We start from the raw sequence: 15,628 nt of genomic DNA, 5'->3' as shown, positions 1-15,628 counted from the left end.
ATCAGATTTCATGCTCATTTCCCTTCTTGGTTCATGCATTGGCCGTGTAGCATAAGCTTTAATGGGCTCCACTAATGAGCCCTGGGAGGGAGCCGGGCCGCGTGCTCTGCTCTGCTCCTGCAGATTCGTGGCTGTCCTGGGTCCCATCCGACCTCCTATCTCCATCCGGCCCCGGTTTGGTAGGATGCAGGTGTGGGATGCAGCACAGGATCACACTGGAAGGGTCCAGCACCTGGCTTTAACCATAACCATGACACACAGCCATGTTCTTGTCCAAAAATCCTGGCTTTTTTTTTTTTTTTTGAAAAACCTGCCAAGACATGGATGCTGCTTCTTTTTCTGCATGTAAATGGAGTGTGCACTTGTCAGCTGTGTTACCAGGAAGGACCCATCGTGCTCGCCCTGCCTGCCCCAGTGTCACTTCTCGGCTGTCCCAAGGGTGGATTCACTCCCTGCAGGGGCTCTGGGTGCTGCAGCCACAGCACTGGAGGCAGCAGGAGGAGGAGGCGAGGATGGGGGCCCCACAGAGCCGGGGGCATGCTGCTGCCCCTCTTTGGGGCTGTGTTTCTGGAGAGCTCAGGACAGAGCAGATGGAGAGATTTGGCCGAGGTCTGGGGACTCTGGCATGTCTCAGGATCTGAGGCTGCAAGCCACTACCCCTAACGCGACTGGGGTCTGCAGGTGGGACAGAGCAGAGATCACGGTGAAACCCCCAGGGCTCTGGAAGTGCAAAGCCCTTTGCTGCTTTGCCATCCATGCTTTTTATTGAAGAGGTTTCCATTTTTAATCATTTTTAAAGATGATTACATTTTGAGCAGCAATGATCTAAGCTAATGAGCAACCTGCCACTTTGTGGCTCGGCAGGAAAAGTCTTACTGCTGGAGTCTTTTTTTTTCCCCTTCCATCCAAAACATAGACATTATGGAAATAAATGATTTCTTCTCACAGTTGTTTAATATAATTTTCTCTGTGCTGCGTTTTATGAGATGCTGCAGCTCATTAAAATAACGATCAGACCTCGGAGTTAGGACACAGGCGATGAGCAGCAGCTGCAGCAGGTCCCGTATGTCTCATGTGGATGTCACGGAGAGACTTCGGCTCTCACTCAGCACTCAGGACTTCTATTTCCGAAGCACTCCTGGCCCTGCAGGTCTGGACCTGGCGCTGGGCACCCTGCTGAGCACCAGCGAGGTGTAGGCAGGGCCAGCCACCTCCACGCACATCCAGGCATGGTGACCCCATTTCTCTCCTCTGAATGGTTTGGGGGGATCCTGTACCAGCTCGGTCCCCACCACCCAGCCCCACGGCAGGGCAGGAGGCCACTTCTCCTGTGGGGTCCCCTCCCGGGTCTTTGGGGAGGAGGGCAGCAGCTGCAGCTCCAGCCCTGCTGCACAGCCTTCAGCAGGGTGCTCCGTCCCCTCGGTGCCACTGAGACAGCGATGTCAGGGGAGAGCCAGGGAGCCAGACACCGCTGAGTGCTGAGCTGGCGGCTGTGGGGAAATAAAAACATGCGAGAGAGATGCAAATGTGTTATAGAAAGTCAAAGAGGCTCAGAGAAAGGCTGGCTATGGCACCCAGACAGAGTGCCTGGGCTCTCCAGGATTCAAGTGCACTTCAGCAGTGCAGGAGAAGGCTCTCCACCAGGGCTCTGCTCTCCCGGGTATGTCTCCGCCGACACGTGCCAAGATCACAGACACATCCCCGCTATCCCTGCCAGCTGGAACGTGCCGTGCTGCTGGGGTGAGCGGCTCCCGCGCTGCTTCCTGTCCTCACACAGCTCCAGGAGCCTCCGTGCTGGGCCCAGGGGAGGGCAGGACACAGTCTTCACCTCGGGGCCACAGCACTCCCCCTGGGGTGGGCTGCAGACCTGAGACCCCGGGGCTCTCCCCATCCTTGGCCCTGGCCCTCCCTCTGCCCATCTCCATGCCCCATCTCATGCTCTCTGCTTCAGGGCAGACCTGCAGGAAGCCCTGGAGCAGAGCCAGGTGCTACTGACCCATGGCTCAGGGCACTGGGATGTGAGGAACAGCCCCAGATCTCTCCCTGAGGTCTGTCATTCCTGGGCTGTAGGGACACCTTCAGAGGCTCTCGGTTTGGTGCCAACAAGGAGGGCAATGTGTTACCATCATGGACATCGAGGTGAGCTGGAAACACTTTGAGCAAAACAGGCTGCTTGTTTCTGCAGGACTACCCTAGCTGCCAGGCAAGAGCACAGGCTCCTCGTACATTATTTCCCCTCTCTGTGGGACCAAACGTGGTTTAAGAACTGATGGGAAAAAAAAAGAAGAGGAGCAAACGGTCACTGCTTTGAGTCTGATGCCAATTAGCAGATGACTCGGTGCTTCAAGAGGGAAGGAACAGAATAAACTGCTGATCTGTAATTCTGGTGGTGGAACGAAGCGGGACTCTCGTTTTCCTTTGGTCTGTTTCTTGTCTTGTTCCCTGCGAAACTGTTCTTTGTAGGAGAGTTCAGGGAACCACAGGCAGCAACGTGCCGGACGGATGTTTGCCAATGCCCTGTGAGAGCTCTGACGGGGGGGCTGGAATAACCACGGGAAACGAGCAGGCTGCAAAACAGCACCGAGAGGAACCCTGCCTCAGAGCACAGCTGTTCACTGCTGGCTGTAACAACAGGGCTCGCTGAGGCTGCCCCGGCCAGGGCTGCTCCAGGCTCCTCGGTGCTGCCCCAGCAGCTCAGGGACCTGCGCTGCGGACGAGCTTCCCGACCCCTGAGCCCCTCTTGGCCACGCTGCCGGCTCCAGGAGGCACAGAGGTGGTGAGCTTCGAGGGCACCCCAGCACCAAGATGTCCTGCAGAGGGGAGTGCAGCTCCCCCAGGAGCAGTGCAGCGGGGATGTGAGGGTGTCTCCACACCGCTTGTGGGTGCCCCGAGCTGCCCCACGCTCCCCAACCCCTCACTGCGGCTCACTGGCTGCAGGTAGGGGTGCTCGGAGCCTTCCTCCTTGGCTGCTCACTGCTGGAGCCCTCCTGCAGAAGGAGAGCACCCCTGGGGTGGCCGTGGGGGCTACTGTAATGTAAGAACCCCCAAAAGGGATGGCCTGAGCCAGCTGTGACACTGGGGAAGGACTTAAGGGCCTGTCAGACTCTGCCCACCGCTCCTCTGAGTGCCCAGCCAGCTGTGTGCAGCCTCTCGTTGTCTGCCGGGTTCGCCACAACGTGCAAAGGCAAATGGTTCTGGCTGCAGAAGCTGCGACCACAATCAATACAGGCTTCCAGTGCGGCAGCTTTTAATTGCTTGGAAGGCGAGCTTCCCAGCCAAATCCCCCGGCGCGTTCCCCTGCGCGCTCCGGGAAGGCGCTGTCACGCGCTCCAGACGCAGCCTCGGAGTAAGCCGTGACTTGAGCCAGAGCGAGCCGGGCTGTGCAGGCTGTGTGCAGGCTGTGTGAAGGCTGTGCAGGCTGTGCAGGCTGTGCAGGCTGTGCAGGCTGTGTGCAGGGCAGATCCGCAGCCGGCACTGCGCTGAATGCCCAATTACCGGCCGGCAGGGCGCGAGCTGAGGGAAGCGCTGCCGCCTCTGACAAGGTTTTCTCATCAGGCCCGGCACAATAGTAAGTCTTCCCAAATTTGCCTTCTCACAGAACAAACAGCCTAAATACACCCAGTGCGGGAAATCAATCCCACGCTCTGTGAGAGAGGAAGGTAACGACGTGATGGGATTTGCAAAATTTCTGCCCCTGCCACCGCAGGCAAAGCCAGATCCCCACCTGCTCTGGGTGCTCCCTGCCCACCGCGGCCGGCTTGGTGCCCGTGTGTGTGCTGCTGGCACCGTCGTGGCACCTCGCAGCCAGCCTGGGTTGAGGGGCTCAGCTCACCCTGTACTGGGGGCAGCCCCTGTGCAGCTGCCAGGCCCCCGGTGTGCTCCGGGGAAAGAGGAGGTGATGGGGGCAGAGGATGGGGTGCCTCCTGTCCTTGGGGTGCCTCCTGTCCATGGGGTCCCTCCCGTCCTTGGGGTCCCTCCTGCCTGCCCCGAGCCCACCACAGCCTCTGGGTGCCTGCAGCCCTCCGTGGGGCCTGGCCCCACACCCGAAGGTTTGCCACGACCCATGTCTTTCCCCATCTTCAGCGGCCGAGAGCAGTGGCTGGGACGCCTCTTTCTGTGCCCAGGCTGCAGCTCCGACTCTGTTCAAAGGCTGTTTGCTGTCTGTAAGAGAACTGGGGCCTGTGATTTCCATGCTGCCTGAAAAGATCACGCTTTATAAAACGCATTTCATCCCTTCTGTTAGGATGTTTAACCATCTCCAAAGGTGATCCTGTGTCCCCAGGCAGCCTGCCTTTAGGGTTTGCAGCTTGTTTGGGACTGTCAGGTGCTTACAAACCTCACAATAGCAAGACAAAGAGTTCCTGCCGGGTTTCAATGATCTGAGAGGTTAAAAGGCACTTGAACCCCGGGGTGAGAGCCTCTGGGACGCATTCTGAAAGTGATTTATGGCTTCTGCAGCAGCCCAGAACCAGCTCTCCTCCATTGTTCTGGCTTTACATTTTATTTCTATTTTCTGTTATCACTGTGGAATAAACATGAAAAGGCTTTAAAATTCAGGTCTTAACAGGGGCTTCACGCTCACTGCAGACCTTCCTGCCTTGGGGCAAGCCTCAAAGCATGGGCTGTAAGGGCCCACACAGTTGCAGCTCTCCAGGTAACATTTTCATATCATCTGCTCCGTAACAGAGGTTCCTACCTGCCATAACTGGAGGCACAAAAAGCTTGGGAACACACCAAAACACACCGCAAGGCTGCTGCTGGGGCAGAGGGAAGGAAATCAGCCCGACGGGATTTTCCTTTTCCAAGCCTGGCAAGGCTGGTGGCTCTGCTCCTGCTTCTGCTCCCGGGGTGGCACCGCAGCACGTGGGGGCGCAGACGCCCGGTGGGGGACGAGGCACAGAGGGGGGCAGGGGTGGCTGCACGGGCAGGGGGAGGCCGCTGGGTGCTGCCTCCCCGTCAGTGCCAGCCCCACACAGCAACCCCAGCACCCCAAAACTCACCCAGGGCTCTGCAGCCCTGGGTCCTTTCGGTCTCCCCCCAGCCCTGCAGTCCTGTGTGCCTGGCAGGGAGGGAGAACCAGCAGCAAAACCCCAATGGCAGCAAAAGGAGAATTGGAAAAAAAAAAAAAAAAAAAAGGCAACAAAAGAGAAAAATCCTGTAAGAGCAGCCAGACGGATTGCCTGCACAGGGGAGAAGCACTGCAGTGGATGTGCAGAGGAGCAGAGCGTGTACAAATCAAAGCAGCACTCGCAGCTCTTTGAACTGGCCGAGTCCACATCGCTGGCCTTCAGCCCAGCCCTGCCTCCCCTGGGGACCCGAGGCCGTGCTGTACCTCATCAGAGGAGCCACGGAGATCTCCCACCCCGTATTTACTGCTGCTCACGTGAGAATCTTCCCAGACAGCCCCCGATGTGTGGGGCAGGTCGGTGTCCCCAGCACCGAGCCCCCTGCCCAGTGCCGAGCTGCTGAGGCATGCTGGCTGCCCTTGGAGCCAGCTCCAGCAGCCTGCCAGCTCTGCAGGAGCTGTTGGAGAAACCTCCAGCCCTAGGCGGTGGAAATGAAGGTCTGAGCCCGGGCACATCCCCGATCACCCCGGGGATGGGCTGTTTCTGCCTGTGCAGCATCTGTAGAGCCAGGAGGTGTCCCGGCCATCCAGGCTGTGCCTGGCAGCGCCTGGACCTTGGGAGGAGCTGCCTCGGCTGATGCCAAACTGCAACTTCTGGGACACGACAGATGGGTGAGGGCTTCCACGGCTGCAGTACTGGGGCTGCTCTGGATGCTGCAGCCTCCTGCGAGCTGCTCCGATGCCCCAGGACACAGTGTCCCGTTGTGCCATCACCAGCCCTGGCAGAGAGCTGAGGCCGGTGTCTGCCAGGGACAGCCTAACCTGAGCTCCCGCTGCTTCCAGAAGGGAAGTTTGTAAAGATGCAGGCTCTGAAATCTTGCCCTTTGTATAAACATTTTAATTACAAGTTTCCGGGATTTCTTTTCTAAGATAAACACATTTTAATTGCAAAGTGCTTCTGCTGTCTTTAAGCGTTCCCTAATACTGTGAGCAGCTGTTGTTTTTAATGTTTAATGAAATTGTCTCTGGGACGGGCTCGGTGCCACTGCAGCTCCGCTCTGCCTGCAGGGCCGGGAGTTGGTGTTTGGTGTTTCTGGGCTGGGCTGAGCACGGAGGGACAGGGCTCAGGCTGTCCCCCCCCAGCACCACCGGGATGTCACCGGGGCCAAAGCCATGAAGGCAAAGGGCAGGAGGAAGGGGCTGCTCTCAGTAACAGCCAGGCAGGGAGGACACCTGACAGCAGCAAGAAGTAATTAGCTTGCTGCATATTGCTGACAAGGGGTGGGAAATAGAGGCTAATTAAGACTGCGAAGCGAAAGGAAATCACCTATCTGCTTTGAGCTCCAGGCTGCACAAGAAAAAAGGGCCCACGTTAAAAAAAAAAAAAAAAAAAAAAAAAAAGATAATAAAAAAAGAGAGCCTGAAGTTTTAAATATTTGCTATTTACTTGAAGGTTACAGAACACTCGTTAGCCTTCTCAATTATTTTTGCCAGTTTGCTGTTAGGTTAACTGGCTTGAAATTCTCTGTGAAGATATACGGCGCATTTAAGGACTCTGCAAAGCTCGCCTGCCTTCCCCGGGGCGCGGGGAGCCTGCGCTCCTTATTCATCCTGGCTCGTGATGGAACTGCTCATTGTGCTTGCTCTTTCTCCATTATTTTATAGGTTCAAATAGCAACAATTTACCTGCTGCCAATTTCTTGCTTTTTCATTTGCTGCAAGCCTGAGTGAATTACACCAGCACCCTCTGCTCAGCCACGTCCCTGACACCGGCAGCCCTTGCAGGGCTGATGATGGGGATGAGCGGATGAGCGGCTTACCTGGCACCGCAGCCCTCCCGCTCCTCCAGCACAGGGGCACCCCGGGGGCTGCAGAGAGCTCAGTTCAGCCTCAGCCCGGGGATGGGAGCAGGTCCTGCAGCCCTGGCCAAATTGCCTTGGTCCTGCCCCCAGCTGCCCCAGCCCCTGGTGCAGCTGCAGTCAGCGCTGCCCCAATTAGCCCCGTCCTGCTGCACCTCCACGCTCCTCGGAGAGCCCTTGCAGCTTCAGGGGGCAGGAACGGGGAGGGAGGTGCCCAGGTGGTGACTTTAGACAGGCTGCTGTCATGCTTTGGCTGCTCAGACACTGCACCCAGGGGTTCCCCCTTTAGTCTGGCATTTTCTGGGGGGCAAATGCCCCTGTCCTGCAGCCCATGGCCACGCTGGCAGCGTGGTGTGGGGCAAACCCCGTCCCGTGGGTGATGGCCACCCCCCAGCTCATCCCCATGTCCTTGCCGCTGCCTCATTGCAAGAGGATGAGGGCTCCCAGGGGCTGCGGGCTCGCTGCTCCACTCCCCATCAGCTGCAGGATTTATAGGGGCACGTCAGGATCCCCCGCCAAGTTTCATTACTACACATGCTCTCGTTTAAGGCCGGCAGTAAAGCACAGCGCTCACAGTTTACACCGACAGGCGGGGGCCGACATCCCCAGCACACCGAGCTGGGCTCCCAGGGAGGCTCCCAGCCGCTGTCTGCCCCTCGGTGCTGGGGCCAGGCCGGGCAGCTGGGGCCAGCAGGTTGGGGACACGCAGCACCTGCATCCCCAGAGCCACCAAAGTGCTGTGCTCCCATGACGAACAATCAGCCGCGGGTGCTCACCAGCCCCTGGGCCTCGGGGAGGAGCAGGCGAGCCTTTAGAGTCTCCCTGGAATATTTACTATTGCTTTTAATTGGTGAAAATGGATGAGCCTAAATACAGAGCTCTGACGACGTTTATTGTGCGCCTCCTACCAGCACGGGGACTGCGAGGAGTCACTGGGACAGAGCCAGTGATGGAAGGATAATTAATAATCACTTCCATGCCCGTGAACGATGCCCTTGCCAGGGAAGGAGAATATTTTCAGGCTGGAAGTTGGTGCTGTGAGCTCTGGAGAGGGAAGGGCCAGGACCCCTCGGTCACCCTGCAGTGACCCCCCCCCCCGAGTCAGTGCCCAGACCCCGCTGTGCCAGGCATGGTGGCTCCTTCCCGTGGCTCACAGCAGGACGGCCCCAGCCGTGTGAGTCCCCTCCCTGGCTCGTTTGCCCTCAAATCCAACCCGCGCAGCCCCTCAGGCGCTGGGGTCTCTGCAGGAAACTTGCTGAGCACTTGCAACTGCTCTGCTCTGAAAGCGGTGGTGGCGTTCTGCCTTTTTTTCCTTTGCTTTTGTTCCTCCCCTTCTCACTTCAAATCTTCCTTTGAAACCAAAACTTCCTGTAGTCTGAAATGGACAATCAGGCCGCTCCAGCAGCTGCAGCCCGAGAGCTTCAGCTCTTGGCAGGAGGATGAGAACTGCAAAACTATTTCTTTGAGGCAAATTATGCATTCATCTAGCTCATTTGAAACAAAATATGATTTGCAATTTAACTTTCCATAATGAGCTCCTGCTATTATACGGTTTCCATAATGGCTGGTTTCATTGGAACAGATTGTTGGTGCACATGGTTTACAAAACATTTTCAATGCAAGCCCCGTTTTTTCTTATTTTAAATAGCAACAGCTGCTAAGCATGATAATTATTGTATTTCATCAAAATAAACTTACCAAGTTGCTTCTTAATGCTACTCATTGCAGTTTTCCAGAGGACCTAGGGGTTATTAAAGAAAGCAGAAACTTGGGTTCTCCAAGGAGAGCCCGCGCTGTCAGAAAGGCACAGCCGGCGCTGCCGTGTGGGGTGCCGCGGGGCTGGGCCAGGCACGGCTGTGGTGCACGGCCCTGGGGGGAGGCACCAGCATCCCTGCAGGCCCTGAGCCCCCCGGGACGGTGCCATCGTCACAGGACAGGGCCACCGCTGTGGTTAGAAGCGAGCAGCCACGGTGCTGGCACAGCAGGCGCTGGCGCAGTGCTCCTGGAATACCCCAGCAGGCTGGTTACAGCCCTCCGCATGTGCTTGTGAGCGCTTCCCAGTGCTGCATCTCTCGCAGAGTTTTGCCACAAGGCAGATGTGGCCGTGTGCCTGCATCTGGCCCCGCAGAGCCAGCACCACCTGGGCAGCCCCTGGCTGGGGCCGGCTCCGGCTCCGCGGCTCCCGGCGGCACAGGAGACGTCGGTGCTGCGGCAGCGCCGTGAGCACTGACGGTGCTGCAAGGCACGGAGTAACTAAGGAAACCACAGAGGACGGAGAGAAAGTTGCTTAATAAGAGGCTAAAAAAATGCTGTAAATGGACAAAAACAGAACAAAAAGGTGCAGCCGGCTGGCCCTAGGAGGAGGCGTGTGCGAGTGAGGACAAGGCGCCTCCATTCCCTTCAGTTACTGCTAAATTTGACCCTCTATTAATTGAGACGCTAACTTTGCAAATCAGATAACCTGGACTAACACCACAAATTCGTGCCCTGCCTTGCACCTACAGCTCGGTCTGCAACTGTTTTAGGCTGATGCCACAGGATGATGCTGACTGATGGAAGGAGGCTGAACCAGACAGCTCCAAAAACTGTGGTGACAATGCCCAGAAGAGACAGAAAGGGAGGACAGCTTGTGCAGTCCCAGCACTGTTCACTATCAGACTTGTCCTGTACTGGGCAGGGTGAGAGCAAGCCTGGAATAATTCATAGCCTTGGCAAGCTCCTTTGGACTGCTGATAGAAACCAGTTTATCAAGGAAAAGGGAAGAATGCTTGATTTTAAAAGCACCACCTCGGCTACCATCAATGCAAGGCTGCAGCCACCGGCAGGAACAGGCAATGAAACCCAGCACTAATTAATTAATAATTGCACTTACCTGCATCACTGCTTCCCAGGGCTATAGCACCCATTAGGGGGGCTGGGCCAGCACCCCTGCTCCTGATACCCCCTCTAATGCAAGCGTGGGTGCGTCAAGGAGGCTTTTCTTCTCTAGTGACTGAAGGGAGGTTCATGGCAGAGTGACAAGTTTATTAGCAGTGAGACTTCACTCTAAAAGCAGGTGAAAGTCTCGTTCATTGAAAATTTTCTGGGGAACTTTTAAGAGCTGGGGTTAGTGGCCATGGCCAGCTGAAGATTTACAGCATGCAGGCTCTTGCAGCAGAAGGAAGCGATGCTGGAGCAGCTACTGCAGCCCCGGAATGAAAGGCTGCCCTTTAAAGCACCTCAGCATTTGGATTTAGATGACAGATAGTAATGGCAGCACAGAAACCATTACTGTCCATCAAGAAAATAATGAACACATGATATAAATTGCTTGGACTTACCTAGGCTTTCATGAGCTATTTCTAACAGTAAAAAAATAAAACACACAAACAAATCACAGCAAGAGAGGGCAAAGGACAATGTTGAGAAAGTACCAACCAAGGGGTCCAAAGAGGCTCTGGAGGAACTGCGTTGAGGAGCTTTCTCTTACAGCAAGCCATGGGGAAGCTGCACTTTTATCGGAGGTACCTGCAGAGCTGGGCTTGGAAAAAAAGGGTCAGAAGAAGAGCTCGGCTGCAGCCGCCGCTGGTGACATCTTCCCTCCATGTTTGTGTTGGTGCCAACTCCTACCGGCCGGCAGCAGGCAGCTTGTAGCTGGGTCTTCTGTCTACCACAACACAAATGCAGCAATTAAAAACCTCCCTTGAGTTTTTGGGTTGAGCAAGCAGGAACATAAGCCCACAGCGACCACTGCAAGGGCCGCAGTGTCCCCGTCCCGCTGCCCCGCTATCCTGGGCCAGCCCCATGCACCCCCCATGCAGCTCCCTGCTGTGCAGGATGAGCCACGAGTAACCTGTGGCAACAGCCACTGCTGGGGTGACATTGATATAGCAGGCACTGACCTTCGCAGACACATCTGCTTTAGTAACCTAAGTTGGTCTTTTTCAGTGGGATCACTCCAAGGGCAACCACAACGTTACCTGAAGGCTTTAGCTCAGGTGAGACGAGCCCACAGCTTGTGCTCATTTTTCAGCATTTACAGTGATCACACGATGATCTGAAACTGCACAAAGGCTTTGCATGATAAATACAGAGCCGTTCCGGAGCACTGCAGCACCCTTAAATCAAGCTGCTCAAAAGGGAGTGTAGGCTTGGGTTGGTTTGTGTGACGTGAGAAGGGGCAGTGGGGACATCTGCCCATAGCTGGCTCCCGTCCCTTCATTGCCAGCGGGGCTGCTGCTCCTGTGCTGGCTGCAGCTCTGGGTGTTGGGGTAAGGACGTGAGCCTCACGGGTCAGGGCAGGACGGCGCGGCTGTCAGCAGTGGCACGGGGTGAGGTGCCGTGGGCCATGTGGCTAGGATGGGCCATCACGCTGTTTATCAAGGTCTGGCAGGAAGGAAGCGGTAATGGGGCAATTGCTGATTCAATTTCTTGAATTTGAACAAATCTTTTTAATCTTTCTCCCCAAAGGATTGGAAAGGTCAGGAAATAGGCAGAATGTGCACTTTCAGGTATCGAAATTAAACTTGTTAAGAAATCCATATTGATTTGCACTTCTGTGAAAAATATTGAAGCCTCCAGATTTAGCCTGGGTATTGATTTTCTCTTTCAGGGGAAAGACATCGGCACGAAGGAAAGATATTACACGTGGCAGTAAACACCTTCAATCACCGCCGGCCCGGCCTCCCTTCACAAACAAGCGCCTCGGTCTCGCAGGGGAGGCTGCGGCTCGGCTCAGCCCCTGCGGCACGGGGGCAGAGGCACGGTGGTGCCCATCGGTGGGGCAGAGGGGCTGCCAGCCTGGGACCCCCAGCTCTGCTCCATGCTGGGGGCAGGCTCCTGCTGGTGCTGGCACAGGCTGCCCATGGTCCCCATGCCAGGGATGTTTTGCTGCTGCCCCACATGGGGCCGATGGGCTCCGGCAGCGGTACCCAAACCCCTCCTGCACAGCAGCCTCCAGCTGTGGGGTCTCATTTCCAAGCAAGGGCAGCAGCACAGCAGGGTTTGGATGTGCTGCTCTGCAGCCAGGTCCCCGTCCTGTTCCTCTGCCATTAACACCTCCCAGCACAGCACCAGACACAAAGCTGTACGAGTTGTCCAGCCAGCACCAGCGGCGCTTTGTGCTGACCGGGGTGAGGTGAGCCGGCTGCACTGGGTGAAACAAAAGGACAACGACATCAGAAGGAACAACAGCTGGAGTTAGGGTGCCTTAGAAACAAACGAAAAAATTCAGCCCCAAGGAAGGCAAACCCGTGCTGTCTGGCTGCTCCTGCACCACCTGCCTCGTGGCCATCCATCAATAAGACCTCGTACTGGGGGCACCTCCTGCTTCTGTTCCATGACTTAGGGGATAACTTAATGGACTTTGGAAAATCGATCCTCTCTCTGAAACAAAGCAAAATCCTTTGCTGCCCCGTCCCCTGGCTCACTGGCCCTCAAGACAAGCAACAGCAACACAAATGGCCCTGAACGTGGCTTTAATGACACCTGAGGCACCAGGAGTCCTGCGCCTGCCCAGGAGGTGGCACGCAGCGTTCCTGCCCCAACAAATGGCTGCTCCTGGTGGCCACCAAAATGGCAGTAAATAACGCAGCGACGACAGTATTGATCATGATAACAGCACGGTGGGATTATTAACAATTGCCATGACACGGGAGCTAATCCATCTGCAGCTGGCCACATGTTTTCCTGGCCATCGATGCCTCCTGCCGTGCCGAGCCAGTCCCAGTGCTCTGCTCTGCTGCCGAGCCTCCCGGCCAGCACGGGTCGCACTGCTCCGCCAGCGTGGGGCTTGGCTTTAATTAAAAATGCACCCTGTTCACACGCCTCGCTGTTCCTGATAAGGACGCACAGGGCTTCTTACCCGCAGTGTTTGGTGAGTCAGCTGGAGAATGTTTTCTGAAGATGTAAGTCTGAAAAATACGTTCCTCTAAGCCACAAAGCGTGCACGTGCGTGCGCACAGCCCAGAGGTGAGCAGGCAGGGATGCTTCAGGGCAGGCTCCTGCCCCTGCGCCGGTAACACCGTGTGGGGTCAGCCCCTCCATGTCCACCACGGGGATCTCGCTGTGTTCAGCACGCACAGCACTGGGGGTTCTGCTCACAGAGTCCTAAAGGTCCGCTGAAGGGCAGTCCTCAGCACGCCCCGCTCCTGGCCCTACGCTGACCACATCTGTCAGATGGGGCAGGTTGGGCAGTTTGCTGGGGGTCTGAGGGGCGCAGGCTGCTGGGTGAGCCTGGAGCCACTGTCAGAGGTCCGAGGCACTGGGATAGCTCCCCAAAACAACCCCGGCACGTGCTCAGGTGGCCTTCTTCAGGGCAACCACCTGATGAAGGAGGCTGCACGCTGGGAGCTGCAGAGAGCCCTCACAGGCTGATGATTGCTTGCCAGGTAGATGAAAATGCTGCTGCTTCTGCATTTTACGCAGCGAGCCCTTTCACTACTTTGTTTTTAAATATTTCCCTAGGATCAGAATGCTACACTTCCTCGGCTGTTTTTAATACATGCAATCAGCGACTGTGGCAATTAAGAGGCCTAATTAGCATCTGAATAGGGCTCCTTGCCACCACCCCCTTGCAATAGTAGCAAATAAGCCCCGAGGAAGCCAAGGCACCCGCCTGAAGCCACGCGTGGCCACACCGCGGGGCCACTGGCTGCCAGGAGCACGGAGCAGCACCCGGTGCTTCCATTTTGCAGAGCAAACGGGGCTCATTGGGCCCCCAGCACCTGCGGTCACCTAACAAACCCCCCAGAAATCCATCAGTTTTGTCAGATGGCTACATAAACCTCAATTAAGGGACATGTTGAGCCAAGAGCTGCTGCGCAGGCGCTGCCTCCTGCAGCCAAGCTCTGCTCCGGACAGACCCGCGGCCACATGCATGGTGCCAGCCCTGCAGCCCCCCCGGCCTGTGCTGGTGGCTCCCCATGAGGTGGGAGAAGTGCTCCCCCCGCCGCTCTTTGTGCCTAAAAACGTCCAGTATGGAGGGACCCAGAGCATCTCCCCCTCCCCACCGCCATGGGATAAACACCCGCGATGCACGCTGCATCCCGGTGCCCACAGCAGGGTCAGCACGCGTGGCCCGTTCAGCCAAGTAACTTGCTTGCCAAACTTGGACAATTTTATTGTTATTTTTCTCGTCAATCTCCTGGTCATGTTCGTTATAGAATCATACACCATCAGCATACAAACCAGAGCCAGAGGCCCAGCCACAACTCAGCTTCTCCCGAAGTACCACCGGCTCAAGCGTTGCCTCTCGATTTGCCCAGACAGTATTCTGTGGCTGCGCGTGTATTAATTTTAGGGAGTTATTTCGTTTTCTTGCAACATTAGAGATTAATTAAAGGCTGGCTAATTGCTACCAGTCATTGGAGGAATTCTGCTCCTGAGTCCTTTCATGGTCAGAATGCACCAAAAGGAGGGAGGAAAGAAAGAAAGAAAGAAAGACAGAAGGAAGGAAGGAAGGAAAGAAAGAAAGAAGCCCTTTCAAGACCACAGAAATTTGCAAAAGGATGTTTCTTCCAACCCGACATGACAAAATTGAATTCCAAGCTATTTAATGCATGCACGAAACGCCATAAAGAAACCCAGCTCGAGCACTCCATCCATCACAACGGGGGACACGGTTTCAGGAACACGAGCATCGTTACGTTACCCGCTCAGTGCTTCACACTCCGGACTTCCAGGCAGTTTCGCTTAAATGTAACTACCGGATGGGGATTCTCACAGACAGGGCTGTCGCCAGCATTTCCATGGGGACATACAGCTAAGGTAACACTGCGGTTATTATCAACATTAACGATGGTGACTTTGGGAAGCCCCCAGCCAGTCTTCAGGGGCGCCGTGGCCGGGGACGCGGCGCAGCGCGGTGCCCTCGGTGCCGGGGGCGGGCGGCAGTCCCAGCCCGGCCGTGGGGCAGCCGGGTGGGTGGCTCGGGAGAGAAACCCAGCCCCCCGTTGGGGCAGGGGCACGGGGAGCCTGCTGGGGTTGTCCTTAAAAACGGGGTTTCACGGGTTACACCGTCACGAGGATCATGTCATGCAGCCTGACAAGGCGCCTCTGCACGCTGCCCGGCGGCGGGGCCCCGCTCAGACCGGCGTGGTTCGTCTGTTGGCCGGGTTGTTGTGCAAAGACTCCTTGAACTCTTTGGGGATGGAGTTGTGGACCTGTAAAAAACTGTGGTCCCGCTCGGAGTTGAGCAGCGTCCCCATGGTGACCTTGGAGGGATCCCTGGAGAGGGTGAACATGGAGATGTCGGTGGAGGGGATGGTGCCGAAGCCCTTGCTGACGGGCGACATGTCCCGGGACCGCGGCTCGGTGGAGCGGGAGCTGGACCGCCGGCGGAAGCGGTACCGGTAGGTGGGGAGGCGCGTGAAGGCCGACCTCTTCAGCAGCTCCGAGTGCGACTTGGCGCGGATCTGGCGGTGCTTCTCGATGTACATGTGCACGGCGATCACCCCCACCATCTCAGCGATGATGAAGGACAGCGCCCCGAAGTAGAAGGACCAGCCGTAGGAGTAGCTCTTCTTGGAGTCGCTCTGCCCGGGGTCCCCCGCGTTTGCCGAGATGTAGACGATGATCCCGATGATGTTACTGAGACCTTCGGGGGGAGAGGGAGAGGCGCTCGCTCCAGCAGCGGGAGAGGGATGGGGGGGACGGGAGTGTCCCCGTGCCCCGGGGGGTGCTGGCGCCATTTTGTCAGGGCTGAGAGCTCTGGGAAGCAAAGCGG

The 15,628-nt window shown here is 56.6% G+C and overlaps 1 protein-coding gene across 1 annotated transcript in view; it reads right to left on the bottom strand.

Moving 5' to 3' along the window:
• Nucleotides 1–14,987: 14,987 nt before the first annotated feature.
• CACNG3 (calcium voltage-gated channel auxiliary subunit gamma 3) overlaps nucleotides 14,988–15,628 on the bottom strand; it is a gene marked incomplete at both ends in the record, with an annotated part of 28,071 nt that continues 27,430 nt past the window's right edge. The window contains one exon of the mRNA XM_084295890.1: nucleotides 14,988–15,499. Within this exon, the coding sequence (XP_084152016.1) occupies nucleotides 14,988–15,499 (512 nt within the window). The remainder of the gene's footprint in view (nucleotides 15,500–15,628) is intronic.

The sequence above is a fragment of the Netta rufina genome, assembly GCF_964035555.1.
Source record: "Netta rufina genome assembly, chromosome: 15".
NCBI lineage: Eukaryota > Metazoa > Chordata > Aves > Anseriformes > Anatidae > Netta > Netta rufina.
This window is presented reverse-complemented; position numbering and strand designations above follow the sequence as displayed.